The sequence below is a fragment of the Leuciscus leuciscus genome, assembly GCF_965113295.1.
Source record: "Leuciscus leuciscus genome assembly, chromosome: 18".
In the NCBI taxonomy this organism is placed as follows: Eukaryota; Metazoa; Chordata; class Actinopteri; order Cypriniformes; family Leuciscidae; genus Leuciscus; species Leuciscus leuciscus.
This window is the reverse complement of record NC_138742.1, coordinates 9,626,629-9,648,074: the sequence shown is the minus strand read 5'-3', so window position 1 is coordinate 9,648,074 and position 21,446 is coordinate 9,626,629. Positions and strand designations below refer to the sequence as shown.

The window sequence follows — 21,446 nt, the reverse complement described above, 5'->3', positions numbered from 1 at the left end:
GTTTGCTTGACTTGAACCCTGGTATGGCTCCGTCCACTCCCCAGCTGTTCACTCATTGAAAGCCATTGGCACTGACACTGGCAGAGCTATTTATTTCATTAGGGGGTTTTTTCAGGTCATGTAGTGCTGATTGCCTGTGTTGTGGAGGTATATGTGGTTTATTAGGGGAAGGGCGAGTAATTTGGGGCAACTAGGATTGTGGGGGGTGAATGGCAAGAACTTGTTGAATTGACTGGTAATCTCTGAGCTGCTTGTTACACGATCTAGTGTTTGTACACCAAACCCAATGTTCAGGGTCATGACAACCTGAAAAAATACAAACAAAAAAACATTTCCAGAATTAGAAAAGGTTTTAGTTGTGGTCTGCTTTCACAAGTATTCACTCGGCTAGATATTGTGTAGAGTAAACTTTGCCGCAAATCACCACAGTAACATCTTATGAGTGTGCAAATGGCTTGTAGAATCTTGGTATCTGATATAGAAATGGAAATCTATCCCAGCAATCTATTAAATGATTCTGAACAGCTTGAAAGGTCATGCAAAAAAAAGGTCATTAGTCAAAATAGTGTGGAAGACCTGAATAGTCAGTGTAGATGCCATTTGAATTTGTACTTGAAAACAAGGCTATGAGGAATAGAAGTACGTTTCATTTTAAAGGCTGTACTGTATGGTTACATTTATTAGAATATATAAAGCATATTTCAATTATTTATCATATTATTAATAATTATTATTTTTTTATTATTTATTTGTTAAATATTTAGGACAGGAATGGTTAACTGTTCCTGTAGACCAATAGACCATCATCCAGGTACATATTTAATTGCGTTCACAACCTGATTGGTCGGCTTTTATGACGTGCCAATTTTGAGACGGAACTTACGGAACATCCAAAACAATGCTGTGTGCTGGGCAAAATGTGCAGCCTACATATGATGGTATTTTGACCAACTGAGAACTCGTGAATAGCTTATGAAATGTGCAAAGGAGTCAAAACAGCGGCAGGAATCCCTCCGTCACACACACAAACGAAGATCTGCTGCGAGGAGAAGCGGTTCTGATGCCTGTATCGAACTGTGATGGGGGCATGACGAGAAAAAACCAAAATGCGTGAGCATTCTTTCCTTTTTAGGGTCTCATCTTCCTGTTTTTGGTTCGTTTGCATGTCTTTGGTCCATGCTGCATTCATATTGCATTCGAACCGAGTTTGTTTAGAAGTGGACCGCGACCCATCTTTTCAGTGGGCTCGGTCCGCTTGTTTGGTGCGCACCAGGGTTCGGATGGCTGCGTTCACACGTTCAAATGAACCGCAATCGCACCAGGGTTTGTTTTAATCCAACCAAACTTGCCAAGCGTGAACATACCCTAACTATTTAAATCCATCATTTAGATCGGCCATTCATTTAGAACAGCCCATGTTGCCCCAGTTGTTTTACTCTCTATGAATGACTCATTTTTGTAGTTTCATCTGCTAAGTAAGCAACTTCAGCTTTAACCGAGTGTACCCCCTCACAGCCTCATTTTCACGCATGTCAAATGAAATTGACGCTGTCTACTGACTGTAGTCCATGGGAAGAGACTCAAATTCATCATGTCTTCGTTGCAAGTGTGAAGACAAGCCCTGACATTCCTTCCCAAGTTCATCTTCCTGTTGGTCTCCTGCTTGGCGTCCTCTAGCGCATGGATTCTCCCTGCAAACTGAATAAAGTTCTTCTTTTAAAAGCTTCTATGAGGGCCAGAGGGGGCTTTGAATATTCGCCACATACTTAATGAGGTAGAGACAGCAGCGGCCATCAGTCATTTACTCTGTTTTTGTGGAGACAAAGGCGAGAATTTTGCCCTGGCATCTGCTGCTTGCACAATGCTCACTCTCTCTCTCTCACTCTCTCTCGCTTGCTCTGGACTTTAATGTGGTTATGATTAGAGACGGGGCTGAGGGATGGGTTCGGGGGGTTGGGGGGGACGACTCATATGTACTGCAAGGGAAAAAAGGGGGAGGTGCGCAAAGCAAGAGCGCCTGTTTGTGTGCAGTGCGTGCTGAAATATGAATCACAAAAGAGACAAAAAGAGGCCAGCTAGAATCAAATAAAAGTTTGTCCTCTAACCAGATCAGAGCTGGCAATGCAAACACACAAATGGCCCCTCCCTGTGGCCCTCTCTCTCTCTCTCTGTCTTTCTCCACCCTCTCTCTCTCTCTCTCTCTCTCACCCCCCCCTGCCCCCCCCCCCTTCTCGATCACCCTCTCTCTCTCTCTCTCTCTCTCTCTCCACCCCCCTCTGTGTGCGCAGGACTGAGGCAGTTGGTTCGCTCCAGTGTGTCTGAGAGCCGCGAGTGCTATGTGGGGCTGTTATTTAGGTCTGTTACAACACGCTAGGAGCAGCTCACCCCGAGCAACCAGCACCGCAGATCAGCCGGAGAGGGAAAAAGAAACAAGCAGCGTGAGAGAGAGAGAGGAAACGCTTACAAGAGCAAAAGCAGCGGGATCAGGCAGCACGTATATCCTGAGTAGAGGAATTCCAGCAGGGGATTTAGCGCTGTCGTAGCTGCGGGTGTTGTTATTGTTTTTTTTGGTGACGCGAGGCAATCGGAGGCGGGTGGGCGACAGGGACGCATCATGTTCGACTGTATGGAGGCTCTGGGCATGGGTCCCCGCCAACTCTACGATGTCACCAACCGGGGTGCATGCATGCTTCGGAAGGCGAGTCCCTTCTACGCCGGACTGGACCCTTTCGCTTGGACAGGGACGGCTAGTGTACGCTGTAAGTGCCTTTTCTTATTCATTTAAAAGGGGGCCTCTGATCTCACGTTGACCCTCTGTGCCAAACGAACCACTCGAGCTGCATTTATCAAGCTGCGTTTGAGATGCTGTTTGAGTCGATCGTTTTCCATGATTGTCACGAACAGAGTCTGGTTTCACCAACAGTGTGGGTAACCTGATTTTTGACCTTGCCAGTTGATGAAAAGTTAAACAGAAAGGAAGTAATGTGAGAGGGAGAGATGAAAGAGAGAGTGTTTGAGAGAAAGAGAGAGAGAGAGAGAAGTGGGTGGGGGGGAACCTGACACTGTGCTATAATTTCAGTCATGCAGATTGCATTTGTCTTCTTCACTTCACAATTGTGCCTGACAGCTCTGGTATCCCAGCATGCCTGACCACGGCTCAGCCCACACAACAGCATCAAACAAGCGTAAAAGTGAAAAAAAACGAGAGGGACATTACTCAAGTATGTGTCACTGATGAAACTCTTAGATTGGGAATTGGAAAGCGGGTTGGGTGATTAGACTGTGACAGGAATCCAAATTGCAAATGGTATGAAATAAATGGTAAAGAATTGGCTAAAATATACTGAGTGGAAAGTTTAGTAAGTATGAGAGCTTGAAACCTGGAAAGCTTTTCGTTTTTCTCTCTCTGTCTCCATTTCAATAATTTAATTTTTCCTACCTCCGTTCCAGACTTTAGACAGCCTTTGGCTCTAAAAACAGTCCTGCTTTAGCAAAACTGGGGTCCATAATAATAGGGGACCAGACTGAGAGAAAGGGAAAACAAGCAATACTGCAATACAATGCGACACTGAGGGAAAAGAACTCCAGATCGGTAAACATCGCAGTTACCCTTTTCCCAAAATGCACGCCGCTCTTGTTGTTTTCCATTTGTATTTGTCGAAGCTTCTGCTTTTTGTTCCTCCTTCTCGGCCTCTGAGGGCAATTCATCTGTCTTCATTAATCGTGAAAGACACCAACGTTTCAGTGGCTGTCAGCCACACTGGGTTCTCTTTAATGAAGACAGATGCCCTGTCTGAGCTCGACCCGGAGGGGAGGGAGGGAGGGAGGTCCATAATGCCTCTTCTCCTTGGCCAGAGCCCTGATGATAACAAGATGAAATCTGTTTATTTAATCAGTCATGTCTCACCAACGCTACACAAGCACACAGTCAGGGCCCACGATGGAAAACGAGCCCTCCGAATGCGCCACTGCTGCGTCTCGGATTCTGTTCCTTCCTGGTTCCAGCAAATAGTGGAGATCGAGAGGCAATTGGACAGATCCTGCTTCCCTCAGGGAAGAGCAGAAGAGGTGTACTGTTACAAGCCACCATCCCCAGTAACCTCTGTAAACAAGACTAGTCTATCCGAACACAGGATACACTCAGTAGTTGCCTTTCATTGTCCTTTTTGACCAGATTAATCAATGTTTTAGCTCAGTATTACAGGCCAGCTGCAATGCATTTTGGGTAATCTTCTCTAAGACTTAAGTTTGTCTCACTGTCTCTTAAAGTTTCATCTTTTTTGTGTCTTTATTTGATTAGCGAACAGCAAAACGGTGTAGGGAGACATTGCAGGCCAAGACTCAAACCTATGTTGCCCACATGAGCACCATGGCTTAATACATCTGGGAGATTTTAGCACTTTTTACCTAGTAATCTCTCAGAAGAACGTTTCCTTCTGATAAAAAAAAAAAGATTTCTGCAACTGCCAGTTTAAAAAAAAACATTTTTTACATTTTGTTGAATTTTAGCCCACAAGTAAGTGCCTTTTCTAGACTTGAGACTTTGTGTGATGTCTTCATAAACTCTATAAACATTCTGGATTGTGCTGGTCATGTGACTACAATACTGTTCAATATTTATTTATTTTTATTCAGCAAGAATGCATCAAATCAATCAAAAGTGACAGTAAAAACTTTGAGTTCTATTTCAAATAAACTCTGGTCTTTTGAACTTTCTATTCATCAAATAATCCTGAAAACGATATTAAGCAGCACAGCTATTTTCAACATTAATAATAATAAAAAATATTTCTTGAGCACCAAATCAGCATATTCAAATTAATGAAGGATCATGTGAGGTTCATGGAGGTATTATATTTTAAAATATGTTAAAATAGAAAAGTTTTTTTTAAATTGAAATAATATTTCACAAGTCTGTTTTACTGTATATTTAATCAAATAAATTAAACCTTAGTGAGCATAAGAGACTTCAAATGTTTTCAAAGACATCTTACCGACCCCAAACTTTTGAACGTACATGAATATTCTTATGTGTTTGCATTTAGATGTTTTGCTTTTATTTTCACAACAGAATGATTGAAATGTGCCAGTCTTTTGGTTGGTAATGGCTTCCAGGAAACTTGAACCACACAGTAAACCATGCTGACAATGTAAGGTCTTCACTTGCATTCCCCTGCACGATTCACAAAACCCCTGCTGCCTGTTAGAGGTGAAAAGCAAGATAATCTCAGGCCACTGTCAGTGTGGTCAGTCTTTCCTGTTTTTATGTGCAGCAGTTCAAGACCTTTGCAGTTTAAAAAAAAAATCAATGTCAGAGGTTATGGAGAGGCTTTGCACGGGCCAATGTCGGCTCTCGTGACTATGTGAGCCGCTGTTGTTCCATCCCTGAAAGGAAAGAGGCCTGAAAGAGCTTTTTTATTAAGCAATCTTTGAATGTATTGAGCCATATGTTACAACAAGGGAAGTACGCAGGTGATTAAGTAATCTATACCTAAGAAAGATAGCATCACGTCTGCTCTCGATTTCCCTTTTTTCTTTGCTAAGAGGTTGCTTATGATGTGCAACACTAATATTTCACCATTTTGTTAGACTTTTGAGAAGTTTAATTTACTACACTTTTGAGATTTTGCTGGTTTAAATGAGGACTAGAATTCAGGATTGTCTTCCTGTCCTGATCACTCGGGCTCATTCACACACACACCATTGTTTTCTGCAAAGTGTGCTGTCCGCATCAGAGTCTGATAAGCTCTCTGAAACAGAGCTGTGCATGAAAGACAGGGAAATGAGGGCTTCCTGTGTCCGCTGTCACATGTAGCCCTCTCTCATTTTTTGTATTAATGGAAGAGCTCAATTATTTCGTTATAATTACAAAAAGATCCAATTAAAAGATTAGAGCACCCGACGAGGCAGGAGAATAAAAAATGATCCTTGATTGATTCGATGCTTGTGGGTGTGTGTGTCTCTCAGCGTGTGTGTTGGAGGAAATAGGAAAAAGTGGTGGCTGTGAGGGGTTCATACTGATTGCCTCCCAGTCCAACAATAGAGAGATACTCTGTTAGTACTCAACAAGCCATGAATAATGCTTTTACTTTTTAACTTGTGTTATTCAATCTTGCACTTTATTGCTAGGACGTTTTAGCCCACAAGCAAGTGTCCCTTCTAGCTTTTGGGCTAAGGAATATCATTTCTGATGTGTTTTAGCCCTCAGTGGTGTTTTTCTGTGTGATGTCCTAATAAACTAAAAAAAATACTCACGCTTACACAATACTGTACAGGAATATTTAGTGTGGCTTGTAAATGTGCAAACTAAGGATGTACTGATATAAAAATTCTGACTGATAAGCCTATAATTATTTTCATGTTATGGCCAATAACTGATCAAAAATGTTGTCTAAATAAATATAAAATCAGTCATTTTTAAATGCATCTTTATAGTGTACAGTATAAAAATGTATATTTTTACCAAATATTAGTGTTATTAAATGATTAGTGAGTGTTAGATGACAACAAAGGTGATCTACATGTAAAAATAGGGGAAATGAGCATTCACAATTACATATCCAATGCACAACGTGAGTTTTCAAATGTCGAATCTCATGAGACCCACTGTGTCTGTGCTGTCATTTTGTGCTTACATCTTGTATGTCTGCACCAATGAATTATGCATAAGGTGTTTCGATGTGTTTTGATGATTTAAAGGTGGTGCAGTAGCTATGTGTGGATGGCCGTTGAACCCTGTCTAAGAGGGAGTTGAAGGCAAACCCAAGAGAGGAGGCCTGACGTGGCCGCTGAGATTCCACAGTGTGCCGCTGGAATCCATTTGCTGCTGTAAGGGCAGTTTATAATATCCCGGCAGGGTCAAGGAACTGTAAATAAGAGAGATCCGCCTCGTAGAACAGCAACAATGACTGTTTAACGCTGCTTGAGGGATGGGTGAATTTTAGACCTTGTGTGAAATGTTGAGACAGTGTAATTGATAGAACCAAAACAAGCTCATGGTTCTGTTTGGTTCAAACAATTAGGGTGAATTCAACACATTGTTGTAGATTTCAGGACTACCTCGACGGTCAAGCCACGCCATTGCACAGTCCAAATTTGTCCCACGTTCTATTCAGGAAGCATTGCTAATTAGCTAATCTTTCCTCTTCACTTTCATGGGTCTCTGAGAGACACAAACAAGGCCAGGCATCATGGGATTGAAAACTCTGGGTGAGGCTCAATGGCTGTCATAGTTTGGACATCACCTCCCTTTTGTCCAATGATTTAGTGGATGTTTACTGAGTGCTCCAGTGCCTGGTTGGCAGTTTCTCTCTGGAGGCGAGGTGTTGGCAGGATCTTTGTCAGTCTGAAACCATGTGTGAGCTCAGTGTGAGGAGAGAAGTTCTGTTACCAGTGTGTTGTTGACTGACGGCTTGGCTCCATCGTTACTAGGGCTCACTGTTATGTGAAAATGTTAGCCGAAAATATTGCTCAACACCCCCCCCAATGTTTATCTGCAGAGGTAGCCGTAGAATCTCCCCGTCAGTTAATCATTGGTTTTATCTAAAATGAGAATCAGGTTGAGGGTCTAGCAGCACTGTTGATGAGGTGATGCTTCTCATGAGACATTGATTCTGGTGTTGAGTCTTATTTCATTGTTCAATGTTATCTCTATGCTTTTTGATACTTGGGGAAAATCTGCACATTGTTGTCAACCCTACAAAGCGATAACAATACTTTCAGACTGATATTATCAGTGGTTTCATGTACTATTAGCTCTTCTCACACAAAAACATCCTGTTGTACGATGGGTCTAGGGATGTGCAAGGCTGGTCAGCTAGTCATTCACTAACTGAGTTAATGTAGACTTTTTGTTTTTGCTCTGGTATTTTAATCTGCAGTGCTTTAAAGGGGAATTAAGACACCTCTGAGATTTTATGTGCTGTGGTTTAGCATGCTGAAACTGTCAGTAGGGTAAAAGAAGTTTCCCTTTTAAATTCATCCGCTTCAAAGCACCATCTCTACTGCCATCAAAACACAGCTTGAATTACCAATTCACCACCTTTGAATATACATTTTAAGACTATTTCTGTCAGAATGACTTCTTTTGCCACTTTTTAAGACACCATATCAATTTATAAACCGCAAAAACAGGTTTCAAAACCCCTGGTCAAAATCTAGCTGTTTTTGAACACAACACTGCATCCTATGTTATTTAATTTTTTTACGTGTACATGCAGATGGAGGTGAAGGGCCATCCTAAATCAGCCATAAAAGATAAATGGATACAAGAGCTCAAGGATGCTTGTTAGGGCAGACCATCTGTACTTTACCCCCACACATCCATCTTTTTAAACGATCATCTGCTGTCTGAAGACTCAGCGCAGTGTTTAGTATGAGCAGAGACGACACCGTCTGTCTGGTGGATGATGTCTACGGATCGGCTGATCTACGCTTCATTTAGAAAAGCTGTGTTGGCTCTAAATAAAAAGCGCATTGTGGTTTAGATTTGTTTCTCAAGGTGACATCCTTCACGATTACGGGTGAGATCTGTCTGTTGCTCTCCGGGGTTTCGAGAGGACATCAAACCGCACGCAGTGTTGATCTGAAACTTCGCAATTGCCAGTTTCCACGAAGTGTGCCCATCCACGCCCTGACATCTTGGGCAGTCACAGAAGGCGTGCTGCCACACTAAAGTGAAAAATTCCACTAACGTAAGCACACATCATATTGTAATTTCCCCTATAGTCAAAGCAGAAGTTTCTCACAGACTCGCCCTTTGAAAGAACAGAAGTGTGCCAGGCTGTTGGACTGATAGTGAAAGAGCCAGTATTTATACACAAGAAACCCTCAGCTACTATGAGCATCGACCGCAAATAATTCAGGCAGCAGGAAGCCACAACTCTGTTGGGCCCCACTCCTTATGCAAAACAAAGTTTAGGATTGAGCCTATGCAATTACTACACAAGTTGCTTGCAAATTAGGCATCAGGACAATTTGTTGAAACCCAAGCAAGTCCAAAACTTCTGCAGTTTACTCCAAAACTTAATTTTGTAGGATTGAGGTGTCAGTCTTTGTAATTTGGCTGCTTCTACTTTTGTGGTTTCTATTGTTTGGGGAAGGAAGCAATAATGGCCAAACAAGGAGCTCCTTTGCCCCAGTTCTGAGCCGAGAGACACTTCAGGCTGTGACTCAAGCTAAGTTGCCCGTCTTAAAGCAGGTGAGCACAGACAGATGGTGAGAGGAAGTCTTCAAGGACCAGAAGATCAAAGATAATGGTTAGATGAGGCTGTCTCGCTGCCTGTTGGCTTGATCAATGGCTGTGTCCATGGAGGATGCATCCAGCCATTGGAGTGGAGAGGAATTAGAGGAGACACTCTCACTCAGGGGTTGACAGCACAGATGAAGCCTGGTAGGGGTGCTGGAGATTCAGTGAAGTTGCAAATTTGGATGTCTGTACCAGAAATCTGTCTAGTCTGAATCAGGCCTTCATTCCCGGTCTTTGTGCGCTGATTACCCCTCACTGTCTGTTTGGATGGAGTCCTACTAGAGGAATAGGACAAAAGTCCCTCAAATGGTTTACTAAACGGGCTGTGTTTGGAACTAGTCAATAAACTCTTCATTTGTTCTTTTCCAGCACTATTTTGGCTGTATGGTTCTTTAGAGATTAAAACAATTTCTAGTAGGTTATAGTTTCTTTGAAAAAAACACACACACAGAATAGATGGCTTCCTAAAGGCCTAGGGAATTAAAAAGGTCTTTATGGAGGATTCCCTTTGGCTTTGGGCTATAAAAACCTTTTTGATTCTAATTGAAACTTTTATTTTTAATTAATTAGTCTTTAAGTGGATGCTTTTATCTAGAGCAGCTTACATATTGCAAATTACATTTATTATAGAGACAAGCCCCTGGAGCAACCCAAGGTTAAATTACTTGCTCAAGGGCATGATGGATCCAAGTAGAAAATCAATGGAGTTTGTGAGGCTTAAACCAGCAACCTTCTGGTTACCAGACCAGAAAAAAAGACATCTTTGGTATAATAGAGAGACCACTATCTGTGTAAGCCATAGTTGAAAGGGTGTCTGATTGCCTGTAATCCAGGAAGGACTCAAGTGTGGGCGATTGATTCTCTGAGTCCATTGATGTGTAAGCGCCAGTGATGCGCGGGTCAATGTATAAACAACCCGCACCCGACCGACGTTTTCAACTAACCCGCCCGCAACTCGGACCGCAAAAAAAAAAGAAGAAAATATTGTACCCGACCCGCTTCCTGACCCGCATTTTTTAAAAGTAGTAAATGCATAGCAAGAAGTACACATGACAAAGCCAACACTTTGGTCATCATCTTTCATTATTTCGGCAAATGTCTCCCACATTTTGCTCTTTCTGTTTTTTGTATTTGCGGAGCTTCCACTCCCCAGTCTTCACCTTTTCTCTTGCCGCCTCCATCTCTACCTGCAGACTGAGCTCGTGCCTTCGCGCCAGTTATTCAGCCAATAAAGTGTAGCAGGCCTATGTACTGTATTTCATAGAAAATTGCATGTGAGCGGAGTGGAGCGGGAGCGAGAGGGCGGATCTTGGACAGAGCGCAGAGCGGCATTTTTAAAAGGATGGAGCGTCGCCCTATTTCCCGCTCCAATTTCGCTCCGCGCACACCACGATTCTGAAGCATGCTCAGCCTGACTCAGTTGATGACTGCAAGATGGATTCTATTTTCAGTCAAAACTCGGCTCAATAATGGAGTTCAAAAAGTAGGCTACTTCAAAAAGGAAAATAAGAAGTCATACAGGTAGGTTACACTATAATATTAAACTAACTATAATGTGGTAGAAGAAAACGAATGTGGAGACATCGTTTCAGTCAGTAAAGATTCATTTTGGAATCTAAAAAGACACATCTCTCGAAAACATGCAGTGTGCTATCTGAACACGCTGGAAAGAAAGCAAAAGGTTAGCAAATTGAATAGGCCTACGGTAACTTGTAACAAAGTGTAAATTAAATATAGCGTAATATTCAAACAATTGATACAAGCCCATTTCAATTTTAATCCTGCGCGCTGCGCAAAAGTTCAGTTATAAGAATGTTGGCCTAATAGTTAATTTAGCCAACTTTTAAAACGTTTATGTATATTTTTTTATATTTTTGTTTATATAAATTTTATTTATATTATTAGGCCCATTTATTCGTTTTAACTTACAGCAGTTTATGTGTACAATGGATATAAGCCCATTTAAATTGTAATCGTGTGCGTTGCGCAAAAGTGAACTTATCAAAATTCTGGCCTAATAGTAAATTTACTTAAAAAAAATTTATGTAGGCTATATTTTTGTTTATATAATTGTTATTTATATTATTAGGCCCATTTATTCGTTAAATTTTACAGGACTTTGTGTAGGCTATATTCCTTATAGCCTAGGCCTAATTTGAAATAAAACATTTCTATTTGAAAAATGTTGTTGTTGCTCATTAGTTCTTTAGGAGGTAAGGCTGTGGTCTAAGCTAACAGTGATATACATGTAGATTTTTTTTCCTTTTTTGGAGCGAGCGGGGGGCGATTTTGGTGGAGCGCGGAGCAAACTGCGTTGAGCGCTGAGCGATAATGAGCGGAGCGGCCTGATGTTTGAGCGGGGGAACGGAGGGGTGGACAGTTCCGTGAGCGATGAGCGGAGATTCTCACCGCTCCACTCCGCTCATATGCTCTCTAGTACTATATCAATTACAAAGGTTTAATTGGCATCTTTATTTCAAACGACCCGACCGACCGCGACCCGAATATCATTAAAAATATTTTTGGATGACTCGTAACCGCGGGTAACCGCGGGTGACCGCAGGCACCCGCTCATTTCGGATCAACCCGCGCATCACTGGTAAGCGCCACTCATTCAGGGGTCATTCAGGCCAAATGCTGGCTCACCTTCATCCAGACTTCATCCAGACAGTCTTAAATGGGATCTATGAGATGCTGCCATGTAGGAAGTCAGCATTGAATACATATTGAGGGTAGTTTAAGTTTAAAGGGATAATTCACCCAAAAAAAACAACAAAAAAGTGTTATTCCAGTCATACCTGTTCGGAATGACGTGATGGTGAGTAAATGATGACAGACTGTTCATTTTTGAGTGAACCATCCCAGCGAAGAAGGCTGCTCATACCTGCTGCCCTTTTGCTCACCTTGTGTGATGGCGCTGGCCTACAGAAGACCTAATCCTGGCCAACTCGATGACTGAGAATGTTAACTGCATGCATATGTCTTCATGTATGTATTCATGCCTGTGTGCTGGTTATGACATGAGGGTGTAAATTCCTCCAGCCTTGTCCAGTCTGGGGAGCATGTAAATCTTTCTGTCTCTCTTTTTCTGTCTTTCCCTCTGAGCCATCTCTTGGATGGCAGCCCAGTTTTATCACAGGGCTTCCTTTCAGAAAGGGCCTTATTGCAACAGGAAGGACTCCTCCTTTTTTACAGGCCTGGGATGAAGCACATGAGAGGGAAGGATAGAGGTAAAAAAGTAGAAAAAGGGGAGGAGAGGAGGGGGAGATCAGGTAATGAGCTCACAGACAGCTGTTGACAGCAACTGCTACTGCTCAGCACCTTTAATAAAAGCACACACACACCTCTCAGCTCCATAACTAACACATATGTTGTACCGCATCTGTTGTGCAGAGACATAATTTTTTAAAACTGGCCTCCCTAAGTAATTTTACGAGGTAGGTAAACCCCAAATTGACGTTTTTTTCAGTTTAATTTAAATGAATTAATTTAACAATTATTTATTATTGGCATTGGTCAGAATTTTATTTTTTATTTTGTCGATATGCGAGGGTATGGATTTTTTGGTGTTCAAAAATAAAAACATTCCATTAGCATACATTTTTGGAATAATGGAATAATAGAATCTGGAAATTGTTCAAATCTTTGTTTGAATGATTGTTTCTCTCAGTACATAAAAAGTGTCTTTTAAACAATTTTTAAAAATAATTGTCAGCTTATTGGCTTCGGTCAGAATTTTATTTTTATTTTGTCGATTAGGGAGGGTATGGATTTTTTGGTGTTATTTGGTGCAATTAGCATTGTTTTTTTTGTAAGTTTGCTATATAAATGGAATAATCATATCTGGAAATTGTTTGAATGATTGTTTCTCTCAGTACATCAAAGTGTCTTTTCTTTTTTAGTTATTTTTTATGTCTTTTATTTACATGAAAATAATTGGCATCAACCAGCTTATTGGCATCAACCAATTTTTTTTTTATTGATTACTGAGAGTTTTTTTGCATTCAAAAACGTTATTATTTTAAATTTTTTGTTAGTTTAGTTAGTAAATGTATCATTTTGCCATTTACCAAGTAATTGACAAAATATTATCTGGAAATTGTCCAAATCTTTGTTTGAACAATTGTTCCTCTCAGCACTTCAAATCTTTTAATTTAATTTACCAAAAAAGAAAAGGAAAAAAAAAGAGTTTTTTTCGTGTTCAAAAACATATTCCATTAGCCATTAGCATTAAATTATTATTATTATTATTTGGTCTTAAAGTCAATTTGCCAAGTAAATGGCAAAATAGGATCTGGAGTTCAATTCTTTGTTTAAATGGCTGTTTCTCTCAATACATAAAAATATATATATACTCTCTGCAATTTGTGAATTTAGAAATGTCGAAAAACAGCTTGCGGTAAGATAAAGCCTGCAATCAGTGAGAATACATCCAGCGGAAAGAAACAGTGATGCAGTGGAGAGGAAGGAAATGAGGTTGTGTAGTATAAGGTGGTACGATGACAACAGCATGTGAGGAGGATCTGGGTGATGGCAGGAAGCCGTGAGCAATGAGACACAGAAGCAGAGAAAGAGCCATGGTCGGTTCCCCTCATCAGGAAGTTGGCAGCCAGGAGGACTGTGTGTCCTTGCCCATCAGGCACCGCTCGCAGAGAGGGGGCCTTGCCAGTCAGTCTATCAATCACACCGCTCCAAAAAACCTGGCCAATCTGTGGCCCGTCTGCTGCACTGGCTGCACGCACAACAAAGCAGTCTGTCCACCCAACTCTGTGGTATGGGGTTGTAATTTGAGGCGAAGCAAAATCATGGAGCTTTCAGTGGAGGGAAGCAGGATTATGTTCTGAGAAATGCAAAGCGAGCGACACGCAAATACACGCCCAACACGCTGAAATACTTAAGAGGAATTGAGACGCAGAGAACTATATTTGCAAATCAAATGGGAGTCTTTAGAGACACTCGTTGGACGGGCGCCCATGCAGAACTGAACACACACACGCTCACATGCCAAGACTAGATTTGGGAACAGTGCTCCACTGAAGATTCAATCACACCCTCAGTCACGTACACAAAATCTGCTCTTCTATTGTGAAAGAATAGTTGTTCCGCAGCCAATGCGTCATATGCAGCTCAGCTAAAAGTAGTGTTGCAATACTTAAAACACATGAAGCTGACACTTGTTATTTTGTGCTTTTTGTATACTTGTGATTATTAGACTTCTAGACTGAACCAAAATAAAGAAACTCAAGGTCACAGCTCGCTTCCTGTTACCCATGAGGCTAACCCAAGTTGTTTATTGTTACCAAAGTCGTTTTTTTAGGAAATGGATTTGAACCTAGATAAATGTTTATAGTTTGTATGCATGCACCCACTAGTTCTTAACCTGTAAAAGTTCAGGTGACTTAATTGCACGTTACTACATGTACAGTACTTACTATAGTGATAACAGGAAATTATGCATGATAACAGGAAATTATGCATAATAACAAGTAACTAACCCTAAACCAAACCCTAACCCTAACCGTAACTCCATAGTAAGTACATGTACTTAATTAATATTACTCAGTACTTATTTGAGTAAGTACTCCATAGTAAGTACATGTACTTAATTAATATTACTCAGTACTTATTTGAGTAAGTACAATGTAACTGTCACCTTAACCAATAAAGTGTAACCAAGTTTGAAGTTGCAAGTTTTTCTACTTCAAAATTTCACATTTAATTTAGTGTTATTTGCTGTTTCTTTTGTAATTGTTTGTGAAATTGACTGGCAATTTCTGATTTTCTTCGGTGTACCTAAATATAGATGTTATTGATAATATTTTTCTTAATATTTTTATTTTATTTTATTAATTTAACAGTTAAAAGTTTTTTTAATAAATATTAAATATTTTATTATTTATAGTATTTGCTTATATATTATATTTTATGAATGCCAGGCATTCATATAATCCTACAGATCAAACTACAATCCGGCCTCTAGCTCACAAATGCCAGAGGAGAACTGGCCCCCGACTGAGCCTGGGTTCTCCCAAGGTTTTTTTTCTCCATTAGGTCACCTGATGGAGTTTTAGGACACCATTAGGTCACTTGATGGAGTTTTTCGGTTCCTTGCCACTGTTGCCTTTGGCTTGCTCAGTTGGGGATATTTTGGGGATATTTAATCTAATTTTATCAATCAATAAATTCCTCTTGAAACAAACTTTGTTGTATTATTTTAATTTAATACTGTGAAGCTGCTTTGATACAATCTGTATTGTGAAAAGCACTATACAAATAAACTTGACTTGACTTGACTTATTATTATTATTATTTACTAAATATTTTAAATGTAAAAGAAATAAATCTATACTTTTAGTAATACAAATAAATATTTATTGATATAAATATTTAAATGCAGTTTTTTTGCAAAACACCCCTGTTTTGTGTATGTGTACATATTTTGCCAGCATATGATCATCGTGTGTGTGTGTGTGTGTGTGTGTGTGTCTATCTGCTTGTAGATATGGCTGTTTTCCTACCACAGGGGCACTTTGTCTAGGTTGACACTGGGATTAGCATAGGAAGGTCCACCTGGAATACCTATGTACAGAGGATACAGAAAGACCAGTTCAGGACAGAAACACAATACCAGGCAGGAAATGAGCAGCATCTACTGATAACTGCAGTCGGCCTCTACCTGTCCCTCCATCAGCACCCATCCGCCCTCTGCCTTCGCATTGTGATGCAAATCAAGTCCCTGGCTGGAGAGCTGATAAGGAGGCCTCTCATTTCAGAGCGCTTTGTTTCCCTAACAGAGGAGAGCTTAGCAGAGAGGGCCTCCGGGCTGACACAAGAACCCATCCCATTGTGCACCCTGGGAGAAGTGTTGACTGATATTTGGGAAGAGGTGTTAGAGGGAGGGAAAGCGACCGGGGTTTTTACGGCAGGAACCGTCTCGGGTTGTTGAGAGATCCTGATGGATTTTTATCCCCCTCCCATTCTTTTTTTACTCCTAGCTACTCAGACGGTGTCAATCAGTAGCCGTTTCTTCTCGCCACATGCAGTTTGCGGTTCTTTTCAGGCGCTTGTCATTACCAGCATATTGCCAGTATTGCTATATAAACAAATGAGTTCACGCTAGTTTCAGGAGAGAGCATTGATCCTGCTGTGCAACATTTACTTCAAAGCATATACTTAGTATTCAAAACACGTTTGTGTTGAGATAGCATACATGTTGGGGGTTTATACAGGAATTATAACGTTAATGTGACCTATTGTGTTTTGATAGCCTTTTTGCGTTCGTTTTTCACTCATTGTGATATTAATGCGCTAGTTAGTGTTCCCAAAATCATGAAATAACTAAGCTAGATCTTATTCTGACAAAATTCCTCTTGCGCATTTTAAAATTGAGCAGTAAAAAATAAGTAACTTGACATTGCACAATAGTTGGGAAGAAAATGTCATGCACATTGCTAGATCAAATGCAATTAGCTTTTATTACTACATCATATACTCAGAAAGCTTGTGTATTTCTCATTCTCACTTGAAGAATAAGTGATTTGTTTGTAACCATGGCCATGAACAGAAGGCCCTACTGTATGTGAGCTCGACCTTAAATAGGACTATTCGCCTCTCCTCGTTCTCCCCCTCCACCCTCGTCCCTTTTTCTGTTTTCTATCAAATTCCTCTTTTTATGCCCCCCTTTTCTTCTTTTGAAGTCTCCAAACTCTTGTAAAAAGCCAAGCTGGTGGTTTTTGCTGAACCCTGTGGTGGGACGGAGAGGGAGGGGTTGTTGGTTGAGTTTAGGCTTTCCATTGAAGGTAGTTGAAGAAGGTGGGGCAATAAAAGTTAGAAGTTTAGAGCCTCCCTGTTTTTTATTTTTTGTTTTTATGATTGGGCCTTTTTTTTTTTACTAGCTCAGGCTACAGCTGGTGGTGTGAATGGCAGCCCGAGGTGTCTGAGTCTTAATAAAGACCCCGCCAGCCGGGCTAGGGCCTCCAGTCCAGCCATGAGACCACCTTTATAGGCCTAGCTTACGAGCAGGGGCCTCTATTAAAACCTAGCAGGACTGCACTGAGGAATTTAAGGCCGGGAAACAAGAGAAAAATAGGGTTTTGTGTGTCAAAAGATGGCAAGGGTGGGGGCGGGGGCTGAGGGTTTGGATTTTGACTGACCAAGTGTAAAAAAGTCACGTTAAGTCACCTTTATTTATAAAGAACTTTATACAATACAGATTGTTTCAAAGCAATTTTAAAACTAATTTGATTCAGCTATAAAGCAGCGCTACAGAAGACAGTGTCATCATTCAACTCAATTCAGTTCAAGTTTGTTCTCGTTGTGGAAAAAGTATTTTAGGGTTTGATCTGATGTGATATCTCAAAGTCATGACTTTCAGTAAGGCTTGACATCAGAATTAGTGTGACATGAGACACTAGTCCGTCCCGCGTGCAAGACCCCAAGTGCAGGGTGGAGTTGTTCCTCCAGGCTATGTGACAGAGATGAGCAACCTGTCTTATCGGCTCCGCTTATCTGTCGGCTAGTGTTAAACTGTTTGTGTTTTCTTTTCATTCCAGTGTCAATCACCAGCCTAATCCCCTAAAATCCTGACCCCCTAAGGACGGGGTAGGCTGGGGGGCGGAACTTGAGGGAGATGAATTCTACAGACATGTTAACTAGATTTGACTTTTTACCTAGTTGGCAGATGCTTCTAATACAATAACAGATTTAAAAAGCAGTGATGGGTAGCGCCTTGTGTGTTTCTGCTCGGGGGCATCATGAAAAAGGTTTAGCGAGGAATCATGATGGTTTTCAAAGCACTCATGGGTCTTTGAAATCGGATACGGTTTAAAAGGTTCACGGGAGAATCTTTTCTTCTCTCCATGTGGCGTTTAATATCTCCCTCTCATTAAATCCTCCTGTGTTGTGTAAATAGTGTGAAGTGATGTGATTAAGCGAAGCGTCTGATGTTTTCTTTTCTCTCCTGTTGATCTCTCTTCAGCGGTGGAGACCCAGAGCACCAGTTCGGAGGAGATGGTGCCCAGCTCCCCTTCTCCACCACCTCCGCCTCGTGTTTACAAGCCCTGCTTCGTCTGCCAGGACAAGTCTTCTGGGTACCACTATGGTGTCAGTTCTTGCGAGGGTTGCAAGGTAAACAGCAGAACTCCCATCGTCCCGTGGCCTGGCAAATCTCATGTTTTTCATGAGTCTGTTAGACACTTTGTGTTGATGTTTGGCAAAAATGTGAAAAATACAGAGAAGCGTGGAGGTTCATCTCTCGCACATTAAAAATACTTAAATACTAAAAAAAGTATTTTCGCACGTGTCAACAGCAAGAAACTAAGACTGACTGAGGAACTTGTAGTGCAAGGAGCAAAAATGCTTATGAAAACACAAAATGTCACTTGAAAAGGATACAGTTGTGCAGTATCAGCATAATGTGAACTGTTATGTGATGTAATGTGATGTAATATGAGTAATGTGAACTACATTAAAGCAATGAGAGGCAATGCAATAGTCCTTTTTACTATGTTTAAATGGTACAATATGTGTTGTACTAATTACCAGTGTGGTGAAATACAACTATGGTGAAGGCTTCAAGCAACTTATTGCTTTTAAATGTAATAAAATGATGTGTTCAAAAAAGTTTCTCAAGACCTATTTTAGTTAAAAGTTGAAAAACATTTGACTTGACACGACATCTTATCAAAACACTGAAAAAAACAAAACGTCAAGCAAATATTTACATACAAAAACAATTTAACGGAAGCAAGAACACATTCTGTGTGAACATGCCCAGTTAGTTTCTTTAATCCAATGGTAAGCTGTTTGCAGCAAGTAATGATACATTTTTGGTATTTAAATATTTAGGTATAAGGGCTGTTTCATCACTTTGACTTTTCCGATTTTTGACCATTTATATAACAAAAGCAATATTACGTCACTAGCATAAGACAGTTCTGAATCAGCAACTTTAAACAATATACTGACAGCTTGTATAAGAGAAATGATAGGAGAGGAAAGGTGGTTGACCTACTCTTCAGCTGACCTACTAACACTCTCTCTCTCTTGGATGTCTGTTGTAGGGTTTCTTCCGTCGCAGTATTCAGAAGAACATGGTGTACACCTGCCACCGTGACAAGAACTGCCAGATAAACAAGGTCACACGCAACCGTTGCCAGTACTGCCGGCTGCAGAAGTGCTTCGAAGTTGGCATGTCCAAGGAAGGTGAGTGTTCAGGCCTTTGCCAAGCACGTGAGCTTATTGGTCTTCGGCCAAGACCCACATACACAAACACAAATATAGAGATGGGACAGGAGACAGACGGGGACACACTTATATAGGCTAGACATACAACCCAGAGACACACAGACAAATTTAGAGTCATGAGACTTGAGACCCGGAGAACTGGCATAAACAAACTGTAGATGACTGTAAACAGCCAGTCGAGACACTTGAAAACACAAAAGAGAAATGAAAGTTCAAACACAAACCAATAAAGCTGGTTAGCATAGAGGTTAGAGCTCAACATGAATGCTCACTTCACAAATGGGTTTCGTGTCTGCAATTTCACCCACATCAATCCATCCACGGTAGGTGTGATTTCTTTGGTAGCCTTTCCTCTAGTCACTTTATTACTTGGCACTAACAGATTTGTGTTGTAACAAAGACAATAGCCCGAGGTTGAAAGAGCGAGTCTGGGGCATGTGTTTGTTCATTTGCCAGGGTCACGGCGATGATGTCACGGGGAGAGTGGCACATTGGCTCTCTATGTGTCCACTGGGACATGTATGTGTGCGTTTATATGTATGGGATGTGTGTAGGGGCCGGGATCACATTGTGCTTTTGCTATTACTGGATATCCTGAGAGGAAGGAAAGAATGGGAGGGAGGGGGGGGGGGGGTGCGAGAGAAAGAGAGGAGGGGGTTTAGGGTTGGCAGGGCTGCTCTCCCTTGGGTCAAACTCACCAAAACACCCACAGTGTCCGATCTGAGGTAATTTTTCCATGTATTAGTGATTACGTTTAGGATTCGGTATCCTAATCTGGAGATATGCGATAACGCAACAAGGCCCTGTCCCAAATGGCACTCTAGGCACTCGCGGTCTTCCTTCGAGTCCGCACTTTAGGGACGTAACGCCGCTTTGACTGTGCGGGCTCGGCAAAAGTGTGCATCGGGCTCGCGAGCACCTTTCTAAAACCTAAAATGACAAATGGGACACCCTAAGGTCTCATGGACTTAACGGACACGCGCACGCGGCAGCCATTGTGAGTCCACAAGACCGAAAGTGCATATGAAGTGTGCCGTTTGGGACAGGGCCCAAGTGATAAATGCTGTCCAAGTTAAACTGAGTTTGTTCTAACAGGTGACAAGATGAATCTTACAAAACCTGTCAAGAACATCACCTCAAAATCAATGGAAAAAAGTAAATTATATTTTACATGAATTTTATACAATGAAAGTATATTTTTTGTAAATATATGAGCCCATTTTTAGTGCCATTTTTATGACAAGAAATCACATTTTCTGTTGCAGTTATGTATTTATGTTTATGTTATTTACAGCTGTGGTCAGACATATTGACACGCTTGGTAAATATGATCAAAGCAGGTGATGAAAATAAATCTGAGTTGTTTATCCTTTTGATCTTTCATTAAAAAAATGCACAAAAATCGAACCGTTCATTGAAGTAAAAAAAAAATCACATTATGAAAAAAATGTATAATTGAATACACAATGGCCACAGTTATTATTATTGGTACCCCCCTAGAAATTGTTATGAGTAAAATATCTCTGAAGTATATTCCCATATACTTTGGGGAATATTTTTTTTCACACCAGGGTGACTAGGAACATGAAATTATACAGCCATGACTTTCTGTTTCACAGGAATCTAAATGAGGAAACACAGAGGCCAAATTCCCTTAATCATCCATCACTATGAGTAAATCCAAAGAATATAGTTGTGATGTGCAGCAAAAAGATTGTTGAACTTCACAAAATATAAAGTGACTGTAAGATAAATAATAGCTAAAGCATTGAAAATTCCCATTTCCACCATCAGGGCGATAATTAAAAAGTTCCAATAATTAGAAATTTGATTAAAGAGGAAGAGGAATTATGGCATTATGAAAGAGTGTTTCTATATCTATATCGAAAGAGGAAGTGTGTCTATATCGTCTTAATGCACGGTGAGAAGGAAAGTTTGAGTGGCCAAAGACTCT

General features: G+C 40.8%; 2 protein-coding genes across 5 annotated transcripts in view; one reads left to right on the top strand and one right to left on the bottom strand.

The window, feature by feature from the left end:
• Positions 1–21,446, bottom strand: part of LOC309481339 (tubulin alpha chain) — a 267,267-nt gene that overhangs the window by 113,961 nt on the left and 131,860 nt on the right. The window lies entirely within an intron of this gene.
• Positions 1–21,446, top strand: part of rarga (retinoic acid receptor gamma a) — a 52,695-nt gene that overhangs the window by 24,927 nt on the left and 6,322 nt on the right. Inside the window, exons 1-4 of one of the 4 annotated variants that reach the window (XM_082146213.1) lie at positions 2,289–2,759; positions 18,225–18,373; positions 19,309–19,450; positions 20,588–20,647. In XM_082146213.1, the coding sequence (XP_082002339.1) occupies positions 2,615–2,759; positions 18,225–18,373; positions 19,309–19,450; positions 20,588–20,647 (496 nt within the window). In that variant the 5' untranslated portion in view covers positions 2,289–2,614. Of the gene's footprint in view, positions 1–2,288; positions 2,760–18,224; positions 18,374–19,308; positions 19,451–20,587; positions 20,648–21,446 lie in introns of those variants that run through there. The other 3 variants (XM_082146212.1, XM_082146215.1, XM_082146214.1) reach the window with 3 other exon arrangements.